General features: G+C 40.8%; 1 protein-coding gene across 6 annotated transcripts in view; it reads left to right on the top strand.

The window, feature by feature from the left end:
* LOC121878788 (myb-like protein X) overlaps positions 1 to 24,854 on the top strand; it is a 97,773-nt gene extending 72,919 nt beyond the window's left edge. For 2 of the 6 annotated variants that reach the window (XM_042385207.1, XM_042385208.1), the window contains 3 exons: positions 4,426 to 4,469; positions 19,190 to 19,442; positions 21,054 to 24,854. In XM_042385207.1, coding sequence (XP_042241141.1) covers positions 19,356 to 19,442; positions 21,054 to 21,845 — 879 coding nt within the window. In that variant the 5' untranslated portion in view covers positions 4,426 to 4,469; positions 19,190 to 19,355 and the 3' untranslated portion in view covers positions 21,846 to 24,854. Of the gene's footprint in view, positions 1 to 4,425; positions 4,470 to 15,602; positions 15,987 to 19,189; positions 19,443 to 21,053 lie in introns of those variants that run through there. The other 4 variants (XM_042385205.1, XM_042385206.1, XM_042385209.1 and 1 more) reach the window with 4 other exon arrangements.

Here is a 24,854-nt window from a genome sequence, read left to right on the forward strand (position 1 = left end):
GTTAGGTTAGGTTATCGTTATGCTGGTTAATCTTACTTCGTGAGGATTGGGCGCTTATAACTCGATCATATCTCAGTTAACTTATACAGTAAACCCTCTCAATAACAGACTTCTCAATACCGGATATTCTCAATAACAGAATACTCCCATTAATAAACGAGGCTTGCAAGAATTAGTCTGGTATCCATTACTTTATTGAGAGGTAATATATTGTGAGGACAAACTGTATCCATTAATCTATTGAAAAGTCCGTTATTGAGAGGGGAAACTGTATCCATTAATCTATTGAAAAGTCCGTTATTGAGAGGGGAAACTGTATCCATTAATCTATTGAAAAGTCCGTTATTGAGAGGGGAAACTGTGTATACATATTTTTTATCTGTGAACCGGAAGTAGGAAGTATTGCGTAGAGGAGTTGCGTAGCAGTGAATTATGGCGTTATAATGATGGCGTATGTTGCGTTCTCTGCTTGGTGTTGTGGTTCGGTTGTGGCTGCGTAATTGATCACTTAGCATAGTGGCGTAGTTTAAAGTTGCTGGACGTTGATTGAAATCGTGGTTTATTTCCGTAGTTCAGAGTATCTTCATGTGGTAGCTTAGTGGCGCAGCTTTGAGTCGTGACTTAATGGTGCAGCTTTGAGTCATAACTTAATGGCGCAACTTTGAGTCATAACTTAATGGAGCAACTTTGAGTCATAACTTAATGGAGCAACTTTGAGTCATAACTTAATGGCGCAACTTTGAGTCATAACTTAATGGTGCAACTTTGAGTCATAACTTAATGGCGCAGCTTTGATTCATACCTTAATGGCGCAGCATGGAATTAACATATTGACGGGTAGGGCATAGCAGCATAGCGCGTTCATGGGGCATAGGTGCATAGTGTGATGTGTATAGCATTTGGTTCTGGTTGTTTATGGCCCATTGTGTGGCGGAGGTTAGCGTACAACGGCAGTTTTGAGAAGGAGGAGAAGAAGAAAGAGGGAATGAAGAAGAATAAGAAGGAATGAGTGAGTGAAGGAGGGAGAGGAGGAGGAGGGGGAGGGAGGGGTTTTAGCCAAGGACAGAATGACAAGAATTGAGAGTATACGAGTGGCCACACCTCCTCTTCCTTGACCTACTCATGACCCCGTGACGCACCTACCTACAGTCATCACCACCTACACTCATCACCTACCTACAGTCATCACCTACCTACAGTCATCACCACCTACACTAATCACCACTCACCACCACCTACCTTCACTACCACCCACATCTACACTCATCACTCATTCCATTATTTACACCTGAGATTAATTAGTACAGGTAAATATAAAGGTAAGCTCTGAGACAGGTAACATGACGCACGACTGTCTCATTACCTAGTTAGTTTTGTCTTGTAATGCAGTGAGTTAATGAGACGATGACGCAGTGTTTTGGTTGAGTAATGGGAGGTGTGTGTGTGTGTGTGTGTGTGTGTGTGTGTAGGGGGGGGGGCTAAGGAAGAGAGGTCAAAGGGATAACTGTATGGAACATGTAAATAACAACTTGGGTCCATTTATACTGCGGTCACGTCTGTTCTAGTCCATGTCTCTCCCCTTCATTGACCACCCACCCATTATTTGTTCTTGAAAATGAAGAGGGTGGGGGAAAGAGGGAGGGTGGGGAGGTATGGAGGGTGGGGGAGGTAGGGAGGGGCTCACAAGGTCAGTGGTGAGTGTTGCTGAGGACAGTCAGTCACGCCTAGGTGCTCCTCTCAGCCTAGCTTTGTATATAACCTCACCTCATCACCCAGCCGGAAATATCGTCTATGTTCCTCCTCTCACTTATTGTACATCTGTCCTTAGCAACCGTGGCGACTCAGACAAACAGATCGGTTGCTAAGGCGACTCAGACAAACAGATTGGTTACTAAGGTAGTTTTTGGTGCCATAACATTGCCTTTTTAAACATTTATGGCCACTTCAGTCTTGTTGATAAGGTAAAAACTCCGGTGTTTCAGGAATTTATTGACATAGTCCAGGTAGTTAATGACAATCCTGTTTATATAAGTAACTAATAAAACACAGTAGCGTGGTTTAAGTGATACTTGAAGGATGAGGCTGTGGTTTAAATATTTATCTATAGGTGGAGGTAATAAACCAGTTAAATTACTCGAGAACGAAGGAGGGAGACTTTACCGCTTATTACGTAGCTATGCGTTAATTATTACGTTATAGCGTTATAGTTTACGGTAGTAGTTACGTTAAGGTTCGTAGAGTCTTAATTTATTTTATGACGGTGATGTACGGTGTGTAAATATAACATAAACTCACGTCATTTGCATAAGAGTGAGGTGATCGGTCAGGTGTGTTAACTGGTAATGAGGACATGTTAATTTGTTATTCTGTTCTGTTATTATATTGTTGTAATTGTTATCACCTACCCTGTTATCATTAGAATATTTTTGTAGGCTGTTTTTGACTATTTAGGCAGTTCCACATTACTGAAAAATACGTAAAACACGAAAACAAAAATTAACGAAAAGCGCGCGAAAAAATACAAATAAACCAGAAGACACAAGAAAATAACTAAAACAAACGAGAAAATAATAGAACCAACAATAAGAATAATAAAAAAACAATAGAAAACAAAAGAAAAACAATGGAAAAGACATTTAATATATTGGGGACTGACTTTGCCACCAGAGGACCCCGTAGTCAACAGCTTTCCTTCCTCTAACAAACTCTCGCTTGACTAATTTCTTGTCTCGCTGAACTAAAAAGACATTTACTCTTTTTCCAAATTATAAATACCTTTTTTTTATTAACTTTGAATCATAACACAAAAGTTCTCGTCTTCCATTATTTTTATTATTTGTGATTTTGTGTTACGAGTCGTTAGATGAATCATTTGTCACACGGAAGCTGTCACGCCGCGCTGCCCGTGTCCACAGGTAATTACACCCCTGCACTGTCATTAATTACCGTGTATAGAGAGAGTGAGGAGAGAGGAAGCTGGCACCTGTGTGGTTATGTAGGTGCGTGAGCCAGTAGCTGTGATAAAGAGGTTGCGAGCTGTGACGTTATAGTGTGAGACCCAATCAATGCTCTTTTGAGTAGTGACGCCACAGGGAAAAAGCCAATCAAGAGTAACGTAAGTAGTGACGTCACAGTGAGAAAACCAATCAAGAGTAACGTAAGTAGTGACGTCACAGTGAGAAAACCAATCAGTGAGAGAGCCAAACACTAATGGCGGGGTTAATGACTCCACAATGAGAGAACCAATCAATAGTGACGTGGGTATTGACATCACAGAGAGAGAACCAATCAATAGTGACGTGGGTATTGACATCACAGAGAGAGAGAACCAATCAGTAGTGACGTCATGATGAGCTCTGACTGGCAAGATGGCAGGTCATATAACTTCTACGACCGTAAATATAACTACAACGAAATAGACATAAAAATACGTATTGTTGTTATTATATTTGATATTGTTTGTGTTAATGAGAGAGACAGATGCACAAGACATGAGCAACATATACAGCTGACACTACAACACGTCAGCTTGAACAAACATCTGTGTCAGGAGATACAAACACTCAGAGAGACAGAGAGACAGAGAGACCGTGGAACAGGAGATAACATCAGTGCTTATTATTATTCCCAAGCGGAAGTAAAAGTATCCAGGAGTTGCATCTTATCCATCCTGGGGAAAAAAAGGGGGAGAAGCCGCCGTGACACAGGGGGGGTGCTTATTGCCTCTGCTATTGTCTTCTGAAGTCTTTTAAATACACTGTGTTTTTATTTATTTATTTATTTATTTCACTAATCTGTGTTTTTCTTGTATAAATAGGATGTTTTCTAAAGGGTATTGTTTAGTAATTTATTCTTCTTGTTCTAGGAGTATATTGTTTATTTTTATTTAGTTAGTGTTTCATTATGGTTATTGAATACAGGGTAATGATGATGATGATGAGGCATATTAATTACAGCTCTAATATCACCACCAATAATAATAATAATAATAATAATAATGATGAAAATACTGCTACTACTACTACTAATAATAATAATAATAGTAATAATAATTTATCTATACATTTACTCATTTCATTATTTCATTTCACTTACGATCAAAGATAAAATATTTCAAAAAGTGACCAAATGTTTCCCTTCCAGACCTGACTAACAGTAACATCATCCACTACCAACCATTTTCTTCATTCTTATCTCATATACACCAAGATATATCTAGATAACCAGATAACACATTAACTGGGTCGATATCAATAGTAGTGGAGTATTTTCTTGGTTCTTGGTCAAAAGGTCAGAGGTCAGGGGTCATTCATATACACAACAGTAAGGATAGAGTAAATGAAATATGGCTGGTAATGTCCGTAGATTTATATCGTTTCGGAGATCGACTCATTTTATATTTTTTGGTATTTTCTTCTTTTGTAGATCCTGGTGGCCTTTCTACAGGTGTATATCCGGGTAATTTAAAGGTGAGTACCTGTGTTTTAGGGTTCTTGGTTTGGTCAGGTCAGGTCAGGTCAGGTCAACACGCCCTCCTACCCTAAGGTCCTGTACGAGGTAAACTACGTAAACACAGGTCATCCTCAGGCCATCTCCACGTACGTTGGTCTCGATGTAGGTCAGAGAGGACACATAACCTATGACCTGCTAAAGAGATGAGCAAAATTGACCTTTTAACTCACAATAGGTCATGACCCAGGCTGGCAGCAGCTCTTGTACCTCTCAGGAGATGACCTTTTTTGTGAACTTACGGTAAGACTTGTGTTATGGTGAGTGTCTGGTGTTAACAAGTCAGGATATGGTCTTTAATTGGTGGTATGAGTCTAAGTTCAGTTTTGACGCCATTTTGGATGACAATCTCTGTGCTGTAGTTTAAGGTAATGTTGACACTATCTACACCTTAGCCCCGCGGTATATCATCTGAACTTGTCCTACCTTAACAAATCTCACCCTATACTAAACTGACCTGACCTGACCTGACCAAACCTAACCTAACCTAACGTGACCTAACCTAACCCTATACACTATATGACATATACACTGACCTGTGACTTTCCTAGATCCCACCCTCTCACTACCAGAGGTCAGAGGTCACTATGGAATGGACTAGGTGGACGCGGGTCATTAGTTCTGTAATCTGCAGGTAGTGGGCGGCGTGGGGGGGGGGTGTTAAAGATGATGGGGTAACAACTGTCAACACCTCGAACAACTCACAGCGGCTAAATCTTCCTGGTCGAAGCTGTTGGCAGAGAGAAAGAGAGAGAGAGAGAGAGAGGTATCATCCCTAAACAACAGAAAGGATTTAGGTCGACGACAAATATTGACATTCTGGGAACCTTCCATCCCTCTTGCTCTTCTCTTCCTTCTCCTCCTACTCCTCTTCTTCTGCTTCTCCTCCTCTCCTTCCTCTTTCTTCTCCTCCTACTGTTCTTCCTCCTACTCTTCTTTTTCTTCTTCTCGTACACCCGCACATGTCCCTTTACACACACACACACACACACACACACACACTGTCTGACCAAATCATAGTCTTATTTGAGGTCAAGTCGTTTATAATGGCCTTGTTTCCCCCCCCCCCCTTCCCCATAAAGCCCCAATTTGCATGTACCACGCCTGCCCACGCGCCTTCTGCACGCATACACACCTGCACGCGACCACACACACACACACACACACACACACACACACACACACACACACACATCGGATTTACATCATATCACATGGACCAGTATTGCCACTCTTGGTAAACCACGCCCGCGCCCTTCTACGTCTGCCACGCCTACCCTCACGCCCACACCCACTCCCACCCTCACGCCCTTGATGTAGACAACCGTGCACACATGTAAACCACTTGTATCTGTACTGCTGAGAGAGAGAGAGAGAGAGAGAGAGAGAGACCACATCAGCAGGCTACCAAGAACAAACTGTTTTAATACTTGTAACATCGACATTGCGCCATGTGGGCGTTAAGAGGTCAATAGCCTCGTCGGGTGGGTGGGTGGATGAGGGTATGAGAGGGTGTGTGCTTAAGAGGGTGGTCGGTAACTCGTGGGTGGGTGAGGGTGTGAGTTTGTGCTTGGTGGATGAGAGGAAGGGTGAGTGGGTGGGTGGAGAGAGAGATAGAGAGACAGAGAGAGATAGAGAGAGGAGGGGGGGGTGTGTGTTAGTGTTTCAAGGTGACATACAGTACTATACTAGGCAAGGTTGGCCCACTGGTATTGGTGTCGGGTTATAAAGATTCATATCACGGGTTCGATGATGCAACTGTGTGAGTCTTTGAGTAAGGAACGTGTTAATGATGTGTGTGTAAGTGCATCAGTGTATGTATTACATGTATGTATGTATGTATGTATGTATGTATGTATGTATGTATGTATGGGTATAAGTGTGTGTGTATGTATGTATGTATGTATGTATGTATGTATGTATGTGTATAAGTGTGTGTGTGTGTATATATAATCGTGTGTGTGACTAAGTGCGTGTATGTATGTATGAGTGTGTATATGAATGAGTGTATGTATGTATGTGTGTGTGTGTGGTGGTGACGGTAATATATACAAATCTATCACGTTAACCTTATACACACAAAGGTCATAGTTCACCTTTATCATGGCTGGTCACGTTCACCTTCAACACTTACACGAGAGAGAGAGAGAGAGAGAGAGAGAGAGAGAGAGAGAGAGAGAGAGACACACTTACATCAGTCTATATTTATTCCATTTACTCACATCATATCTATTTATAGATTTATTTACATTTAATTACTTCATGGCAAAAAAAATACGAGTTGGCAAAAAAAACAAAACACGAGAGTTGGCACCATTGAGAAAACCTTTATTGCGTCTAAATAAGTTATGGTGCAATTAATTGTATGTATTGGGATAGATAGTTAATTTTTTGGTTATTTATATTTAACTAGAGGATAAGATTTGGTTTCCCTAAGCGCCTGCTGGTGTTTGGTGTTAACAAAGTATAATGTTTTTGTGATGTGCCAACACCAATGACGTCACGGATGATATTGTGTTGACGTCATTGATGTTATTCCGTGTTTGCTAATTTTTCCTCCCCTTCGCCTTCCACTACCCCCTCCCTATTTCTCTCCCCTCCCCCTCCACTTCCCTTCCTGATGAAACCGACTTGGGGGTGTTATCAATAGGCGGGGAGAGGGGGGGTGGAAGAGATAAGACACACGCTATCCAGTCATCACTAGCCGGTTGAAGGGTGGCGGACGAGTTAAAGATAAGGAGGGGGTTAATGGGAGGGTCTGCTTAATGGGGACGTACTCAAGTAATGGGGCCTTTTATAAATTGGGGGGACCTAGTTAATTGTGGTTTATTTAATGAGGAATCTATTAATGGAGACCTAGTTAATGGGTAGTTAAGGTGTGAATCTCCATAATGGGAGGAGACTTAAGGGGGAGACTCGAAAACCCAGATGACGGGGGGGAGGGGAAGGCGGTAGGGAGGGGGCCTAAGGAAGAGGAGGGGAGGACGCTAGGCAGGGGGAAGGGTGTCCCGTGGTTAACAAGGTCCACGGGCAGGTAAAAAAACTAATTCTTTATTTGACCAGACGAGAAAACGTATCAAGGAAGTGTATTATGTTCCGTTATTTTCCTCTCTCTCTCTCTCTCTCTCTCTGTATTGTTTCTTTTCTCTGTGTCTCTTTAATTTTGTTCTGATGTTTGCGATAGAGTCACTGGAGGCGGGGCAACAAGTGGTGTACTACGGGATCAAAAGGGTTAGAATGTAATGTTTATTCCTGATGTTTCGACTTTTACACCGTCATCCCTCTCCTCATAACAGGAGATCAGTTTCTCAGCTAACATCACGTTAAGACAATCATATCAATTAAGGAGGTACAATTATTATGCAACACGACTAGTGGGTGTGTGTTGCAGGAGTCCTTCAACACACACCTGTCATTTCCGATTAATGTGGAAATAATATTAAAGAGACTCAGACAACACACATATAATACAACACTACAGACACACAGACACTCAACACTTGAACCACCACCTTGACCTCTGACCTTGACCTCTGATAGACCACGATAGATGTGATAGATTTAGAGAGAGTGTAATGGCAGGACGGAGGTGACGAAATAGTTGAACAAGAACTCTGTGTTAGTTATTACAGTTGCTACGAATCTTAGGTCAAGGTAGATTATTGCCCTTCACTCTTGACCTCTGACCTTGAGCTTTCATTCTCAAACAAAACAAAACATCTCTACCTTCATTACCCCACAGGCCAAAGTTTCACCTCACTTAATCCACTTATTTTGTGAAAGACATATTACTCATATTTACAACTTGACCCATTGTGACTTTGACCTTTGACCTATGTACTCCAAATTTACAGTGAATCTTCTTTATCTAGTCCTTCAATCACCTGTTAAGTTAAACTATGATCGAACTTAATGTTTTCTGAATATCGTGTGAATGGTCCAAGGTGAATTCGTTCGTTTTTGGCTTTAGTAGTGATAGGTGCTCCTCAGCCTTCACCCCTAGTCTGGTTGCAACAAGATTTGGTGCTGTAGTTTCATTTCCGGCCTCTAGGTGACGCTGTTCTACCTAATAAATAGCTTCAAAGGGATAATTTTTTGCGATGTAATAATTTATTTATTTTATTTTTTTCTTATTCTCTCTACTTTCTCTCTCTCTATTTTTTTCTCTCTCTCTCACTTTCCAAACAGCACGAGATAACAGCCTTGAGGCACACCCAACACATCAGTATAATCACAGTGGTACCAATATATGTCATTGTGATGGGAGGAGGTGTAGGGGAGGCATCACTCTCCTGCAGGCGGTGACGACGAGGAGGAAGGGATCGTGGTAAAAGACCCAGGAGACTAGTGATCATTGGGAGGGGCGTGGGGGGCAGGAGGGGGAGGTGTCTGTTGGCTTCGTGGGTCTCTCTGTCCGTCTGGGTGTCTGTCTATCCGTCTGTCTGTCTCTATCGGTCTGTACGTCTGTCTGTGCACTTTAATCTTATTGACATTGATAATCTCTTTTATTTATACGTAGATTTTCATGTTCTTTTTACCTTGAGGCGGCACATCACCACTGGAAAAAAATACTACGAATCATTATCACCCCAAAGACGATTCAGAATCACTCGGTACCGACATCCAGTCCCTTATCTCCTATTCTGAACCACTTAACTACGTCTCAGAATTATTCGTAAAACAGTTTTGAATCAGCTAACGTGAGCGGACCATCTCGCCTCACTCACGACCTTCTTCAGATAAACGTGAGCACCGTCAGGAAGGTTACTTACCCGTGTAACTCCTTAATGATTCAACTTATTGGCTCAAGTGAGGGAGTGGATGAGGCGTGACCTGATCTTGAGTGTCGGTGGATGGATGGGTAGGTAAGGGGGAGGGGGTTCTATGACCTTAATATCACTGAATGAACTATGATCTTAGGTGGAATTTATATAGTGACGATTGTCAGGGGGAGAGGAGGGAGGGGGGTACTGTGGCCCCTCCCTCCTCCTCCTCCTCCTCCTCCTCCTCCTCCTCCTCTTCCTTCTCCATGGCTAGTGAGGAACCTGTTGATGAAACGTGTCTTGTCCTCTCTTGAAGACGTCCTCTGCTCTCCTGGCGATATTCTTATCATTTGTAGGTTAGTTTAGGTTAGGTCTTGGGCCTTGGTTGGCAACACTGCGGTCTCTGGATGTACTTATGACACTCCTACATGTAAGAGTGTATGAGCTGGGATGGTAACACTGTTTTCCCCGATAGTTTGTACATATGGCATCACTGTCTCCTTTACATCAGACTCCAGGTGTTATTTCCTCATATATGAACTAACAATTATAGCAGTAGTCTGGTGTCAACATAACGAGCGTCCACGAGGTCACCGCCACCCACAATGACAGAGGCTGGTGTCTGTATCTAACATCATTCAGTCATCGTAGTGAAGGGGTCAAGTATATAAACTCTTCCGGGTGATGGTAATAAAGAATATTTAAGGGAATATTTATTTTAATATTGAGAGTTACGTTCTTAAAATATCGTTACATCAGGCGTGGGGGGCGTGGGAGAGCTGTCTTTAGCCAGTTCGTTCACTCAATCCATACCCCCTTGAAGTAGTCATCTGGGGCTATGTTAAAAACGAAACTTTTGTCCCACCACTATTGAATTTCTCGAGTCTTTCTGCAGTACAACACGTCGAGGGACTATGTTAGTATTTACACCTGACGTATATCTTCACTATGACGTCATCTAGTACTGCTGTGGCTTTGAGGTCAAGGTCACGTGCCTGTAGGAGGCGCCAATGTAGTTCATTTATTATTTACGTGTATATTAAGAGTCCTCAGGCCTTCTTTGTGGTAATAATTATTTTGCTTTTATTTACTCTTCTGCATCTCACCTGTTGATTATATTGGTCAGTATTTACGTTTGTCTGTAGAATTGGCTTGGATACCTGTATTAAGCATGACTAACTATCTATTAATGTGGTGAACTAACTATCGCGGTGGTAAACTTTGGTTGTCTGTTGTTGTGAAAGCGAAAGTTCTATTGCAGGAAATTTCTCAAAGACTACAAGTCATGTTGAAGGAGATTCAGTTCTCTATATATTTTTTTTCTCTCCCAGTGTCGACAGCGTTCAGTGTTTCCCCGGTGTTAACGCTGGCGGTGGTCGTCCTGGGGGGAGGAAACGTGTTTGTTTATATCCGTCAGCTGATCATTGACGGGTGATGACGTCATTGAGGTTTGTTGACTCGGTGATATAGTTCGCCGAGGAAATAAAGAAATTGTGTTTGTTTTGTTCATTTATTATTATTATTATTATTATTATTATACACATTATTATTAATTAACTTGATTGTTCGTGATCATTTTGAAGAGGAGGGAGGAAGAGGAAGAGAGAGAGAGAGAGTGAGCAAGAATGAGGGAGAGGTTGATAGGGATGAGGGAGAGATGGAGCAAGAATGAGGGAGAGGGTTATAGAGTGAGGGGTAGAGAGAGTAAAAGAGAGATAGAGGTTTGGGGGAGAGTGGGAGTGAGAATGAGAGAGAGGGAGAGAGAAGGTGGAAGGGGGGGGGGCCTTGTGCCGTAGTGAGCAAGAAAGCTGTTGACCTCGCTGTACCCACTCCACTCTCTCTCTCTCTCTCTCTCTCTCTCTCTCTCTCTCTCTCTCTCATGCATTATTCAATAGTTCTCAACCTTGTTTGGGCTTTCAAAAATTTATAAATAATAATAATAATAGTAATAGTAATAATAATAATAATAATAATAATAGTAATAATAATAATAATAATAATAATAATAATAATAATAATAATAATAATAATATTGACAAGGGTACACCTCTAGCAACAGTTAGGGCGTTTAATTAAGACAGTTCACTTACCTGATCTGACACCTGTTATTATTATTATTATTATTATTATTATTATTATTATTATTATTATTATTATTATTATTATACTAGTAGCAGTAGTTAATAATATAATATAATGAACCAGGATAAAGTAGAAACAGAGAATGAATAAATAAAAATATAAAATTAAAATAAAGTTGAAGTAATAGAGATTAATAAAGGAGTTACACACACACACACACACACACACACACACACACACACACACACACACACACACACACCATGATTACCTTGGGCTCTCCATAACCTGATTTTGTTCATGACGACAGACAGACAAACAGATAGATAGATAGATAGATAGATACCAAGTACTAACGTGTGTGTGTTGTTTACTGTAACTCTATTATCATGTGTGAGTTATATTATTTATTGTAATTTGTATCAACGTGTTCACATCTACTCTCTGTCTGTCTGTCTGTCTGTCTGTGTGAGGAAGTGACGAAGGGAGGGAAGGGGAGGGGGGATGAGGGGGTTGAAGGGGAAGGGGTGAGTGCGGGACGGAAGGAGGAGGACGGGGAGGAGGCAGCAGAAGGATATTGATATTAAAACAGTTTATTTAGACAGAAATATACAGCTACAAAGTAAACAACAATAACAACAACAAATACAACAACAACAAACACATGAACTGAGAGTCAAATGAGAGTCTGAACCCTCTTAGTGGCTCCTGTTACATACTATACATTGATCTCGAGGGAAGAGAAGATGTTGGATGGAAGAGGGAGGGAGGAAGAGGAGGTGCTGGAGGGTGGGAAGGTACAAGAGGGAGGAAGGATTGAAGGGAGGTAATGTAGGGCGGAGGAATACAAGAAGTGATGGAGGGAGGAAGAATGGGAGGGGAGGGGACGGGGGAATGTAACAGAAGTATTACAAAGGTCACCTGTAAGGCTAGTGGGTGTGGTAGCGTATTTCAAAGGTGACAACAGGTGTCCCCGAGGCGGCAGAAGAATACTCCAGTCTCGATTCTCAAAGGTACGTGAGTTTTTACCTTAAGTGGTTAATAAATACACTTTTCTTATTGCAGTAGACTCGCATTGTAGTGTTGACCTTGTGTTGGCTGCCATCTTAGTGCCTTAAGTGAATCAATTTCAAGCGTTTAAATATTGTTATTTATGGGAAAATTTTATCGTATGGACACCTTTGAGAATCCATATTTCTGTCCTAAGTGGATTAGTTATGTGAGTTTTTATATGTCGTCACTTAAGAGGAGGTTTAAGAATACAAACCTAAGATAATTCATCTTTTTGTCTTAACTTAAGTGAATTATTTTAAGATTTTTTTTTTACGCCTCCAGTTAGGAAGGGAATTAAAATCTTACGAACTTTTGAGAATACGTACACAGGTAGAGACGGAGAAATGGGGAGATAGAAGGATTAGGAGAAGGGGGAGAAGGAAAGGTGTAATGTAGAGAAGAGGTGAATAACAGTTTAATGAGAAGGGAGCAAGGGGCAAGAAGGTAGGAGGAGGGAAGGAGAGAACGAAAAGAGGGAACGTGGAAGAAGAGAGGAAAGGTGATAACGAGAGAAGAGGAGGACAAGGAGAACGGGGTGAAGGAGAAAGAAGGAAGGTTGTAAGGAAGTAGGGCGATAACGACGGATGAAGAGGGGAGGGTAGAAGGAAAGAGGAGAGGAAGGGAAAAGGATGTTTGTTTGAGGGGAAGAAGATAAAAAAGAGTAGAGGGCGAGGAGAAAGAAGGGAAAGAGGTAAGAAGGAGAGCTGTATACGGAGGAAGGAGGGAGGGTAGAAGGAACTCCGGTAGGATGGAGGAGAGGGTAGGGCAGAGTGGTGTTGGTCAGGCAGCAGCAGCAGCAGTGAGGAGGGTCAAGGCCAGCCCAGGGCGGTGTTGCCTAAACTCTGTGTTGGCGTCTCCCTGGCGTCGAGTCCAAGGCTTAAGGACCACAGCTTCTTGAAGGGTGATAACCTTGATCAACCTGGCTCTAACTCACAACCTGTAGGTGAGTTTGTCTCCTCCAGCAGGTTAGATCGAGAAACTTGTGTGAGGGAGCTTGTGACGGATTCCACTAAAGACCTCCAACGGGGACAGTGTATTCTGGGTGTGTCTTCGTCAGGATGGTGTTGGTGTAGTGTGTTGGGTCAGTCATTGGTGTAATACGAGTTACTGGGGATAATCTTTCTTACATGGATTTTGTTAGGTTCGGTTGCTGTGTAGTCGGGGGTGTGGATACAGACGTTATACTGTACCGAAGCTGTAATGAGATACCTCCTTCAGGTACAGTACATAGACCTACCTAGCTCAAGGGTCGAAAGCATCCGTGTTCATACAACCTCAGATATTACCAGAAGTGGAGACGTGAGCTTGGATTCTCAAAGGTTCTTCTGCTAATCTTTACCGCACCTTGGAGACGTGACGACGCATGTAAGTGACTCAATTAACTTACGGCACAAAGACGGTGGAGAAATGATCGTATAATCGCTATTCTGAGACTTTATCGTAACTTATGACGTTTTCTCTTCTCTTCAGTTATGGGGATGATGACGTATATCTGAGACTCTAGAATAAGGCGTTTGTAGTGTTTGTTGTTGTGTCCACGGTGAGTTAGGCACGTCTCTCTCTCTCTCTCTCTCTCTCTCTCTCTCTCTCTCTCTCACACACATCATAAGGGTCTTGGCGCCTTTGTTTGCGTGTGGACTCAGCCTACAGAGGTGCGTGGCCTTAGAGAGAGGTGGGCAGTGGGCGCCGGGTGCCCTTATATGCCCAGGCGGTGGTGTGTGCCCGTCCTCTGCCCGGGCTCCAGGAAGGACGCTGGCTCAACCACCTGCCCAGGAGGTGCTCACGCTAAACTCGAGGGTCCCTCATCTCTCCAGGTGATTTGTATACTGGAGACAGGACCCTAGTAATGCCACACGAGAGAGAGAGAGAGAGAGAGAGAGAGAGAGAGTGTGTATGTGTGTGTGTGTGTGTGTGTGTGTGTGAGGCATGTGTGTGTTTTAAGTGAAATAATCTATGTTCGTAGGTGTGTGTGTGTGTGTGACTCACTGGTTCAGCGTTAGGGCGGAGGCTAGCAACGACTGACACACACACACACACACACACACACGAGAGAGTGCGTGTGTATGTAAAAGGAAAGGGGGGTCCTCTTGCTTGGGGGCGTGGCAGAACAATAAGAGGATGGAGAGAAAACCTTATTAGTGGTGCAATATATAGCGCCATAATGTAGTGGCGCCCGGCTGCTCCTCCCACCATAATCTCATCGGACAAAATATAATGAGACAAAACCCCATTGCAAGATTAAGCTTGTTAATGGATGGATGGATTAAAGCAACAGGAGAGAGAGAGAGAGAGAGAGAGAGAGAGAGAGAGAGAGAGAGAGAGAGGAACAATTAGACGAGAAAGTCATTCAGTATTTCGCAGGTAATGACGGGTGTTGTCCTTTGGTTGGTAACAGTGGGCGGGAGTCTACGTTCAAGATTCTTTTAGATAATAATAGTAATAGAAAATGAAATGACTGGCTAATAATAATACAAATATTAATAATAATAATAATTTAGATAAAATATATATACAACAAGTAACAATATACCCCAATTACGAAATATTGCTCCGTACGACAAATTCACTTTCACTGGTCATCTACTTTAGTTACCCCGGTTATATCTGAAGACTTGAACGTTTTCTTTGATTCGATATTTTTTTTTCCACATCCATCCATAGAATCTTATCAGAGTTCGCACGACAGAAACTTAACTAGAAAAGTGACAACGTATTTAATTAGCTCCCTTAGATTACGATACAATAATGGATTCTTAAAGGTACTTAGGTTAAATTTGCAACTTTAAATTGAGGTATGAAAACGCCTCTACATTCTCTAAATTTTCTTAAGTTGTTTTTATGTGAGGCAACTGAGACTAGATAGATATAGAGATATAGATTAGACAGATAAATAGATAAATGGACAGACAGAGAAGCAGACAGACAAAGGGACAAACAGATAGATAAAGAGAGATAGAGAGAGGGAATTAGACAGATAGACAGACACATGTAGAGAGAGAGAGAGAGAGAGAGAGAGAGAGAGAGAGAGAGAGAGAGAGAGAGAGAGAGAGAGAGAGAGAGAGAGATACTGTGTGTCTATTCAACAATAGTGATGACACCACCGTGGTCTCTCGTAACTGATAAACTCTCTCCCCCTTCCCCCCTTTCCCTCTCCCCCTTCATCCCTCCCTCTCTCCTCTCCCACCCTGAGCACTCGTAGCGATAAAATGTACTGTACTGGTGGTGCCCTAACCGTCCACACGTGTTCAGTTCTACCAATGTCCCAGTATAGTGACATGTGAGGTGGATATTGACACGCGTATGTCCTAGTGGTGGTGTTGTGTACAGGTGATGGTGCCCTAACCGCCTATACGTGTCCATCTACCCGTGTCTCAGTGGTTAACAGGTGGTGGTGTGCCCATACGTGTCCAATCCCACGCCGTGTCTCAGGGATAAAGGACACGTACGTACCATGAAAGCAGCCTCGTGAGTTAGCTTCCTCGTGTCTCATTCTGCCATATCCTCTTCCCCCGTGTCCGTCCAGTTCGTCATGTACACTTCAGGCGGTTAACAAATTTGAACGCACAGGTATATTTATATGTAAGTAATGTATATACGTTCGTGTGTGTGTGTGTGTGTATTAATTTCTGGGACTACTCTGCCCCTTACTGATCTGCAGTCAATACTGAAAGAAACTTGACCTGATGGGACTGTCCACTGTTATTTTGTTATTGGTATCCTAATGAGTGTGAAAATTATCCTGGTCGCTGTGAAAATTACCCTCATCGTTGAAAATTATCCTAATGACTGAAAATTATCGTGATTGCTGTAAAAATTTTCCTGATCGTTGAAAATTATCCTAATCACTGAAAATTATCGTGATAGCTGTGAAAATTATCCTGGTCGCTATGAAAATACCCCGTGTGAATTTTTTTCCCGCGCGTCACTACAACAGTCTCGGTAACTCTTAACATGAGTTGAATATTATAAGCCAATAAGTATTAGACATAAAAGGAGTTAACTTTTATTGTTTCACTTATCTGCGAAAATCACTGCCGGGTTTAGTTTTTAAGTTTAAAGGGCGTCAACTTTAGAGAGAGATAATGAGATAGGTGGTGAGATAGGTAGTTAGAGAGATAGGTGGAAAGTTAGATAGATAGGCAATAAAATCGTCATATAAGTTTACATTGGTTCATCGTATACTGTACATAGACAAGACACATATACAAACACAGGTAAACAGTGAGTCGACGCAACCAGGAACCAACTAAGAAAATTGATGATGAAATCCTATATTGGAATTAGCCTATTGTATAGTTTTATTATTTGTTTTTATATCTATATGGTAGTTATTTTATTGTACTTTGATCAAAATATATACTTGTGCACTTATGTATTTCTGAATAATCCGTTTCATTCCGTTACCGCGAGGGCCGTGACGTCATGGGGTATGGCTTCCCGATCAGCGACACCTCTTGTTATGGTCACCAGCTGAAAACCACACTTGTTCCTCTTCCGCTGGGAAACTGGAGGAAACCTGTTTATTATTTGTATATATATATATATATATATATATATATATATATATATACAGTATATATATATATATATATATATATATATATATATATATATATATATATATATATATATATATATATATATATATATATATGTATATTATCCCTGTAATCGTTTTAAGAAGGGGAGAGATTATTGTAATCATTTTGTATCTGGGCGAGTCAGTTATCAGAGTCAGGCAGCAGGTCCAGATTAGCGTTGTATTAGCACGGTTGTCATCATATACTTGTCTGACTCACTCTTGTTCGAGGTAAAGTCCCTTAAGATTACAGTAACGACCCCCTGACGGAGACACGATGATCCTCTCCATACTGACCAGATATTTTGTCAATAATATTGATTATGTGTTAAAGGAATATCCTTCCTTCCTTCCTTGGGCTTTAGTAAGCTCCTTTATAATATTTATACTGTATATACTTGTCACACTTGCCAGATGCTTCTGGTGTCATTGTACAGGGGTACCTAGTGACAGCACTAGGATCCCGCTTCCTCTATCAAGGAATAAACAATTGAAATTGATTTGAATTGATTACAGTAAGGCCCCCCTCTCCCCCCCTCCCGGCAACTTTTTGGAAGCGTGACGGATTTCAGGGACATCTTGAGGTCATATGAACTGGACATTAGGACATATTCTAAGGTTGGAGATGCAATATTTCGTTCATGAGTGTGATTGTAAGTGAGGTCCGCCACTTTTGTCAGGGCGGGAGATACGGCCGCATTGCAAGGTACCATTAGCCCAGATGAATTAACGAGGTCAGATGTAGTGGCCATGTGGGTTGGGAGTGACCAGACATTTTGACCCTTACAGAAGGTTGGCTTACTAACTTGACTCATAGTGACAGTGACAGGGGTAAGAGAGGCAGCCCAGGTCTTCAAATGAGGCGATTCTCCAGTGAGGTAATTAACAGACCTGAATCAGGTCAGACTCCACTTGTTCCACTCTGACCCTCAATCTCTCTTACATACAAACACTGAGACAATATTTACGTATAAAATAGGGTCAATGGCCGACGCATGATGAACCCAGAAAAAAACTATACGCATTTGCCTTTACTGCGTATACCAAGTAGCTACGACCTTGCATGATTATACTGGACACTATACACGCCATTTTAATCGTACGCATCTATGGCAGTCCTGGCTTTAACCTGCCTCAGACATATAAACTATGCAGTTATAATTTAATTAACTGATAATATATAAATTGTTTGTTCAGGCATCCGAATAATTAATAATTGTCAATTGTAGCGCCGTGATGTTAACTATTACTGAAGTGAACAGCAAGTGTGTCCTAGAGAATAATCACGCTGTATTGTTACATGCACCGGGTGATACTGGAACACTCGATAGGAAAGGTCAGATTCTGCAGCTGTTGTTGACCTTTTCTGTGGTGTAATAAGTTCAATGAAAGGTCATTCTGGAACTTCTTAACCATACTTTGACGCTTCTATATAAGTGGTTGGAACTTGACCTTACTTGATATAAAAGATCAGTTTTTACAGCTATCTCAAATGATACAAAACAATTGACCTTACAATCGACCTTCCATTCAAGGTCAGTATACAACTTGACCCGTACCTACCGTAATCTCCTCATCGTTTCTTCATATTATACACGTTATAAGGTCATAGTTCAAATATTTTTTCTCCTGACCTTTTTCACCTTTGACCTCTCCTCTGAGGTCGCTTATTGTCACGTGGTCATTGTAGTGGTGTGACTCATTATTATTATTAAGATATATAAAATGTCAGTGTTTTTATTTTTGTTTTAGTTCCGGAGAAAATATGACCCTGTTTTAGGTGATTGGAAGTATTGTGTAGTGAAGGTTGTTGGTGGTAGAGGTTGTTGTTGTTGTCGGTGGTGGTGTTATTATTATTATTATTATTATTATTATTATTATTATTATTATTATTATTATTATTATTATTATTATTAATAGACTGTTTAAATCATGCTAACTCGTAACAATGGTTTTAAATTAGACAAATTTAGATTTAGGCGCGAGATAGGTAAACATTGGTTTGGAAATAGAGTAATGGACGAGTGGAACAAGTTACCAAACATCATCATTAACTCGAATACGCTGGATAGCTTCAAACATAGGTTGGATGGATATATGAGCGATAGGGGTTGGGTGTAAACGGGATTGCCCAGTATGGGCCAATAGACCCGCTGCAGTTTCCTCTATTCTTATGTTCTTAATATTTTGGTCATTATTTCAGAAACTGGTGGGAGGAACTCTGTTGACCTTTCTTGATCTTCAACTGTGACCTGCAGTGACCCAGCGAACCAAGTTAATATCAGTGGTGACCTCCAGTGACACGAGGCGAAGTGAAGTGACCCGAGTTAACCTTCCTGTGACCTCTCGGGACCCTCCAGAAGAGCATCATGGAGCGAAATATTCCTCACGTGCTGGATGTGTTCACCTGCTCCCCCAGGGCCAGGCGCCGCGTCCATACCACTGATCTGGACCAGGTGAGAGAGAGAGAGAGAGAGAGAGAGAGAGAGAGAGAGAGAGAGAGAGAGAGAGAGAGAGAGAGAGAGAGGTTGTGGTAGTAATGATTATGGCTAGCCACTATCCCTAAAAATATGATCCGCAAATCAATTAACACCTGGTCTCCAATTACTGTTGGGTAGACAGAGGCACGTGGTGTAAAGAAAGTTGCCCAAAGTTTCACCCTGCGTATATACACATACCAAATACATGCATACAAACTCACACACATACACATAAATCAGTAAGTACAATCAAGCTAAGAATATATCAAATTAGGTAAATCTCAGTATACTCTGACCAGTGACCATTACTGTAGAAAATAGTCAGACCTACGAACTCATTATCCTCGTCACTGTCACGATCAGCACTGAAAATTGTACGTTACTTTTAAAAGTTAGATCAATACTGATATTTTATTTGTGTCTACTGAGTTCGTAGTTGTTGTTGTTGTATTGATGTCGGCCTGGCATTGTCTGCTAAAATAGAATACCAGTTTGTTTTTCAGCTTTTTGTATTCTAGTAAATGTTTATATTCCGCCTAAATTTATATCATGACTTCTTGTTGTTTATTAATGATTATTATGTTATTGTAAATAGATAAAATACAGACTCGGTAGTTACTTTTTTCTGATATAATCGTGTCACAGATAGTGTCACCTCTGGCGTGGGAAACATCTAACAAAGTGTAAACATTGAACTCTGACTCTCTTTTGTTTTGGCGCGCTTCAGATAGTCGTCAGCGGTGAGTTCAGAGATGGCCTGGTATTTTATATGGTTTACGTAACTATGACCTTAAAACCCGTGATATTATTGTGTGTGTGCACGTGAAGAAGACATTTACAGTTTGTATATAATAATAAAAAAATCAATATCATATCAACCTTTAAACCTCTCAAAATGCTCTCAAGGTCTTAATAAATTACATAACGAGAAACTATAACAACTAACACTCAATAAGTCGTCAGGTCTGTTTACTTTTATCTTAGTTATCCACAAGCAGGAAGAATATGGAATAGTGTACAGTATTATGACTTCAATATAATCTTAACGCAGGAGATGATGTTCAGTACAGTAACCTTAGTGTTCATTGTTATCTCATGAGACAAGTAATGGACACATCTTGACGTGTACGCGGATCTCTGGGATGTTATCTCTTATCTCGTCTGTTATCTGGTGTTTTTTTTTTAATTTTCAGTTGAGTTATCTTATTATCTTTCATGCATTGTTTTTAGACATTCCCAGTGACCTATTTGTATGTGTGTGTGGGGGGGGAGGTTTTTACCTTTTCTTTCACATACATACATACGTACGTACATACATGATAGATTAACCCTGTGAGTACGATGTCTTAATCCCTTGAGTACGATGTCTTAACCCCTTGAATAAGTTATCTTAACCCTTTGAGTACGATGTCTTAACCCCTTGAGTACGATGTCTTAACCCCTTGAGTACGATGTCTTAACCCCTTGAGTATGATGTCTTAACCCTTTGAGTACGATGTCTTAACCCCTTGAGTACGATGTCTTAACCCCTTGAGTACGATGTCTTAACCCTTTGAGTACGATGTCTTAACCCCTCCGCCTCAACAGGTCGCCGTACAGATGAAGGACGCGGAGTTGACACAGAAGAACCCTGGCAATGATTCCGCGGTGTCGGTGGGCTCCAGCGACGATGACGACGAGGCGAACATTTCCAAGTACTTCGACTACCTGAACGACGATGACCCGGGTAGTGGCAGCGCCTCCAGGAGGAAGAAGAAGAAGAAGAGTCAAGGGAAGGAGAACCAACAGGGAAGTGATAATCAAGGGAAGGAGAATCAGGATAAGGATAATAAAGCGAAGGAGAAACAAGAGAACGAGAAGTCTTCCTCAGAGAGAACCAGTCGTAAAGAGAACTACGAGAAGGACATGCGACACATCGAGCGTCACCTCTCCATGAAGAAGACGATTCGTAAGAAGATGATGCGTGACCTCCAGCAGGCGTTTGTGGAGGACCCCGGCGAATTCCAGCAAGACCCCAACATCATGGCCCCAGAGAAAAAGAACAACATCGACATCCGCAACCTCACCTTCTCCAAGAGCCGCCTCTCAAAATCAGAACATAACTTCCTGGACATGCTTAAAGACGAGACAGCCAAGGAGAAGGAGAAGAAGGAACGTAAGGGTATATTAGGCTATAGAGATTTTATGAAGAATAACAAAAATAAGGAATCCCAAGATGTACTCAAGGATGATGACTCAGGCAATGGCTCCCCGTCACGTGAGGCACCGAAGAATGCCGTGAGTAAGGAGGACTTGATAGATACGAAGGACACGCCCAAAGAAGAGAAGAAAATAGGATTCTGGAAGAAACTAACAGGGAAGGGAAAAAGCAAGCGATAAGGGGCCGAGTTTTTTTTTCCCCATTATGCCCCTCCTTAAAATAATTGACTGTGATAACCTTCCTGTGCCTATTGCACCAGCAGCCATCCTTTAACTCTTCCCTGTTACGTCCTCTGTTATAGGGTCCACCCAGTCATAGTTTGTTTATAACGTCATCTGTTAGTGTTCTGCCTCAATAATGTTCTTCATCTTCCTCTTCCTGACTTTGCCCCTCCACCTCTTGCTCCTCTCCCCCATCTTTATCTTAAAATTAACCATTTCCTTGTTCTCTCAATATCTTTAGCTTATATCACCTTTCTTTCCACCATTATCTCCTCCTCCTCCACCTTTACTATCCACCATTATCTCCTCCTCCTCCACCTTTACTATCCACCATTATCTCCTCCTCCTCCACCTTTACTATCCACCATTATCTCCTCCTCCTTCACCTTTACTATCCACCATTATCTCCTCCTTCACTATCCACCATTATCTCCCCTCCACTGGTATGTCTCTACAGTCTTCCATCTTGCAGACCTCAGCTAGTGTTTACGAATCGCTTAGATGCAAAACAAACCTCACGTGTAAGTCTGTATAAATATTGATCATGTTCCTGTATATACCCTAGAGTTAGGGATTCTTTTTCTTATTATTATTTCTTTTGTTAGAGGTAATGGGTGTCCGTCATGTTCACATTTTGATAATTTAAGCTTTGGAGAATATCTCTATGTGTCAGTCTTAGTTTTGAGCTGAAATCGATAAATGTGATTCTAAAGTGATAGTTTTAAGGCTGAGGTTGATAGACATTTTTATCTCACGTATATTTTTTTTTTTTAATGATTTCTTAGTTGTTGTTTGGTAAATAATGAATAAATATATATATATATGTATTTTAGTTCCATTGAAGAAGCCTGTATGATGCTGTTTTAGAACATCCATTCAACATTTATGATCAGGTCATAAGAGTTATTATGGGTGTTTCATGTGACTTGGTATTGTGTGCTTATTGTTCCTCATTTGTTTTGGGATGTTGTAAGTTAGGAATCTTGTTATTCATATATTTATTTAATTTTCGAGGATGATATCATATTAGGGTAAAGATTGGACCAATGCTTTATTATTATTATTATTTTAAGATGGAGATAATATATGTGCGATAAAATATAGTTACTAAGATCCTGAGATGTGTTTAGTTATGAGGAATTTTAATTACACAATACACGTTATGTTGATGATTTAGTGCCAATAGTAACTAGCTCTTCAATACTGGGACTCTACAACCCACAATGTGTTATAGAAATAATGTGTAAATATTATTGTATCGAATATATATATGTGTGTGTGTGTGTGTGTGTGTGTGTGTGTGTGTGTGTGTGTGTGTGTAAGTAGCATTACTCTTAAGATTTGGTAATGCAGGGAGTTTGTTAGGTAAGTGAAGGACCCATAACCTTGACTTGGGTTTACTTATAACTGCTTCACTTGATAACTATAGTAGTGGCAACAGTGTTTATCTGTATCACACACACATTTTCTTGTGATGCTTCGTTAGGATTCATTCATTACAAATATGTGGCATTCTATGATACTCTTCTTCTCTGTGTTTTGTCTTCAGCAGCAGTTCAGTCAAAAAAACCATAAAAAAAAATGTTTACTGTATTAGTTTTCCAGATTTTTATTAATACCCATTTTTTCAATTTTGTTTTTCACCATGTTGGTTTCATTTCCTTGTGTGTCATGATTGTTACAATGGCTATCTCTGTCTGTACTATAATAATCTTTCTTTCTGTCAACACACACATAATATCACACGTCCCAGTCTTTATTTAGTCTCAGTTACACCGATCCTTCAGCCAGTATTCAGAGGGACACATAATAAAAAACTTGACTGTGTGTGTGTAAATATTCACGTTAAATGAATTCATATCTCAAAACATCCTTCAATCTTCAGACTCAATAATCATACCTATTGTCAGTCTCGTCCAAAGGCTCTTAGGAGGATCTGTATGTTTGTAAAGTCTCGATAAATTCTTTCCAATCCTCACAAGAGACAGGTCCTGATCACAGAGGCACATGCTGGCCCTTGAGAACTCTGAGAATATATTCAGGTTTAAACATACACGTTATCTGACCATCATTTAAGACATTTGTTTTGTGTTGTTTAATTTTTGCTTTTCTCAATACAAGAACAGGTATTGTATATTAGTCTTGGGTAAATGGTGTGTTTTAGTTTCATTAGACAAGTTTGAGGGAAGGAGTGTATATCCTGTGTGATCTTAGTCTTTTATATACTCTATAGACGGAGGTATATAACTTTGTATTCCATTATGGCTGAATTATAACGAGTTTGTATCATGAGCTTATGTGAAAAAAACTTTATAGGTCACATCTTTAAATTCTGTAGAAAGTTATCTATATCATCACCATCGGATCTTAAAGACACATTTTTAGGTCAATTTATCACTGAGACTTGACACCTCCCGCCATGGCTGTGTTAGTGGGGTCTAGGAGCTGCCTTGAGAGCGCAAAATTAGGCGTTTGCAGTTTACCCCCAGTCCGCGGCGGCCAGTCGGCCGCGGCGAGTTTCCCGCGGCCAGTTGGGCTGCGGCCAGATGGCGGCGGCCAGTTGTCCCATTCCCGTGTTAGTGACCCACAACAAGACACCTGACATTTTTCTGATCATTGTCTTTACATTATTTTATTTCTCTACATTGTCTTGTTCGTCTTGTATGTACTTGTGAACATTATACACTGATCATTACCTATACCTTAATGTATATCTTGAGTAAAAGAAATTAATGGTTTATAGATGTCATTAAGGATTATGTTAAAAATTCAACACGCTAGAAGATAATGTAAAACTGCACTGATTGTAAGCTTTCACTCCTTCAGGTTTTTTTTTAGGGATTGTACTGTGTGTGTGTGTGTGTGTGTGTGTGATGTTTAGCTTTTCCAAATGTATAATTTTACTATTGTATTTAAAAAATAAAAAGATAATGAAATTTATGCATATATACACATATGTACAGTATA

The sequence above is a fragment of the Homarus americanus genome, unplaced genomic scaffold (assembly GCF_018991925.1).
Source record: "Homarus americanus isolate GMGI-L3 unplaced genomic scaffold, GMGI_Hamer_2.0 scaffold40995, whole genome shotgun sequence".
Classification (NCBI taxonomy): domain Eukaryota; kingdom Metazoa; phylum Arthropoda; class Malacostraca; order Decapoda; family Nephropidae; genus Homarus; species Homarus americanus.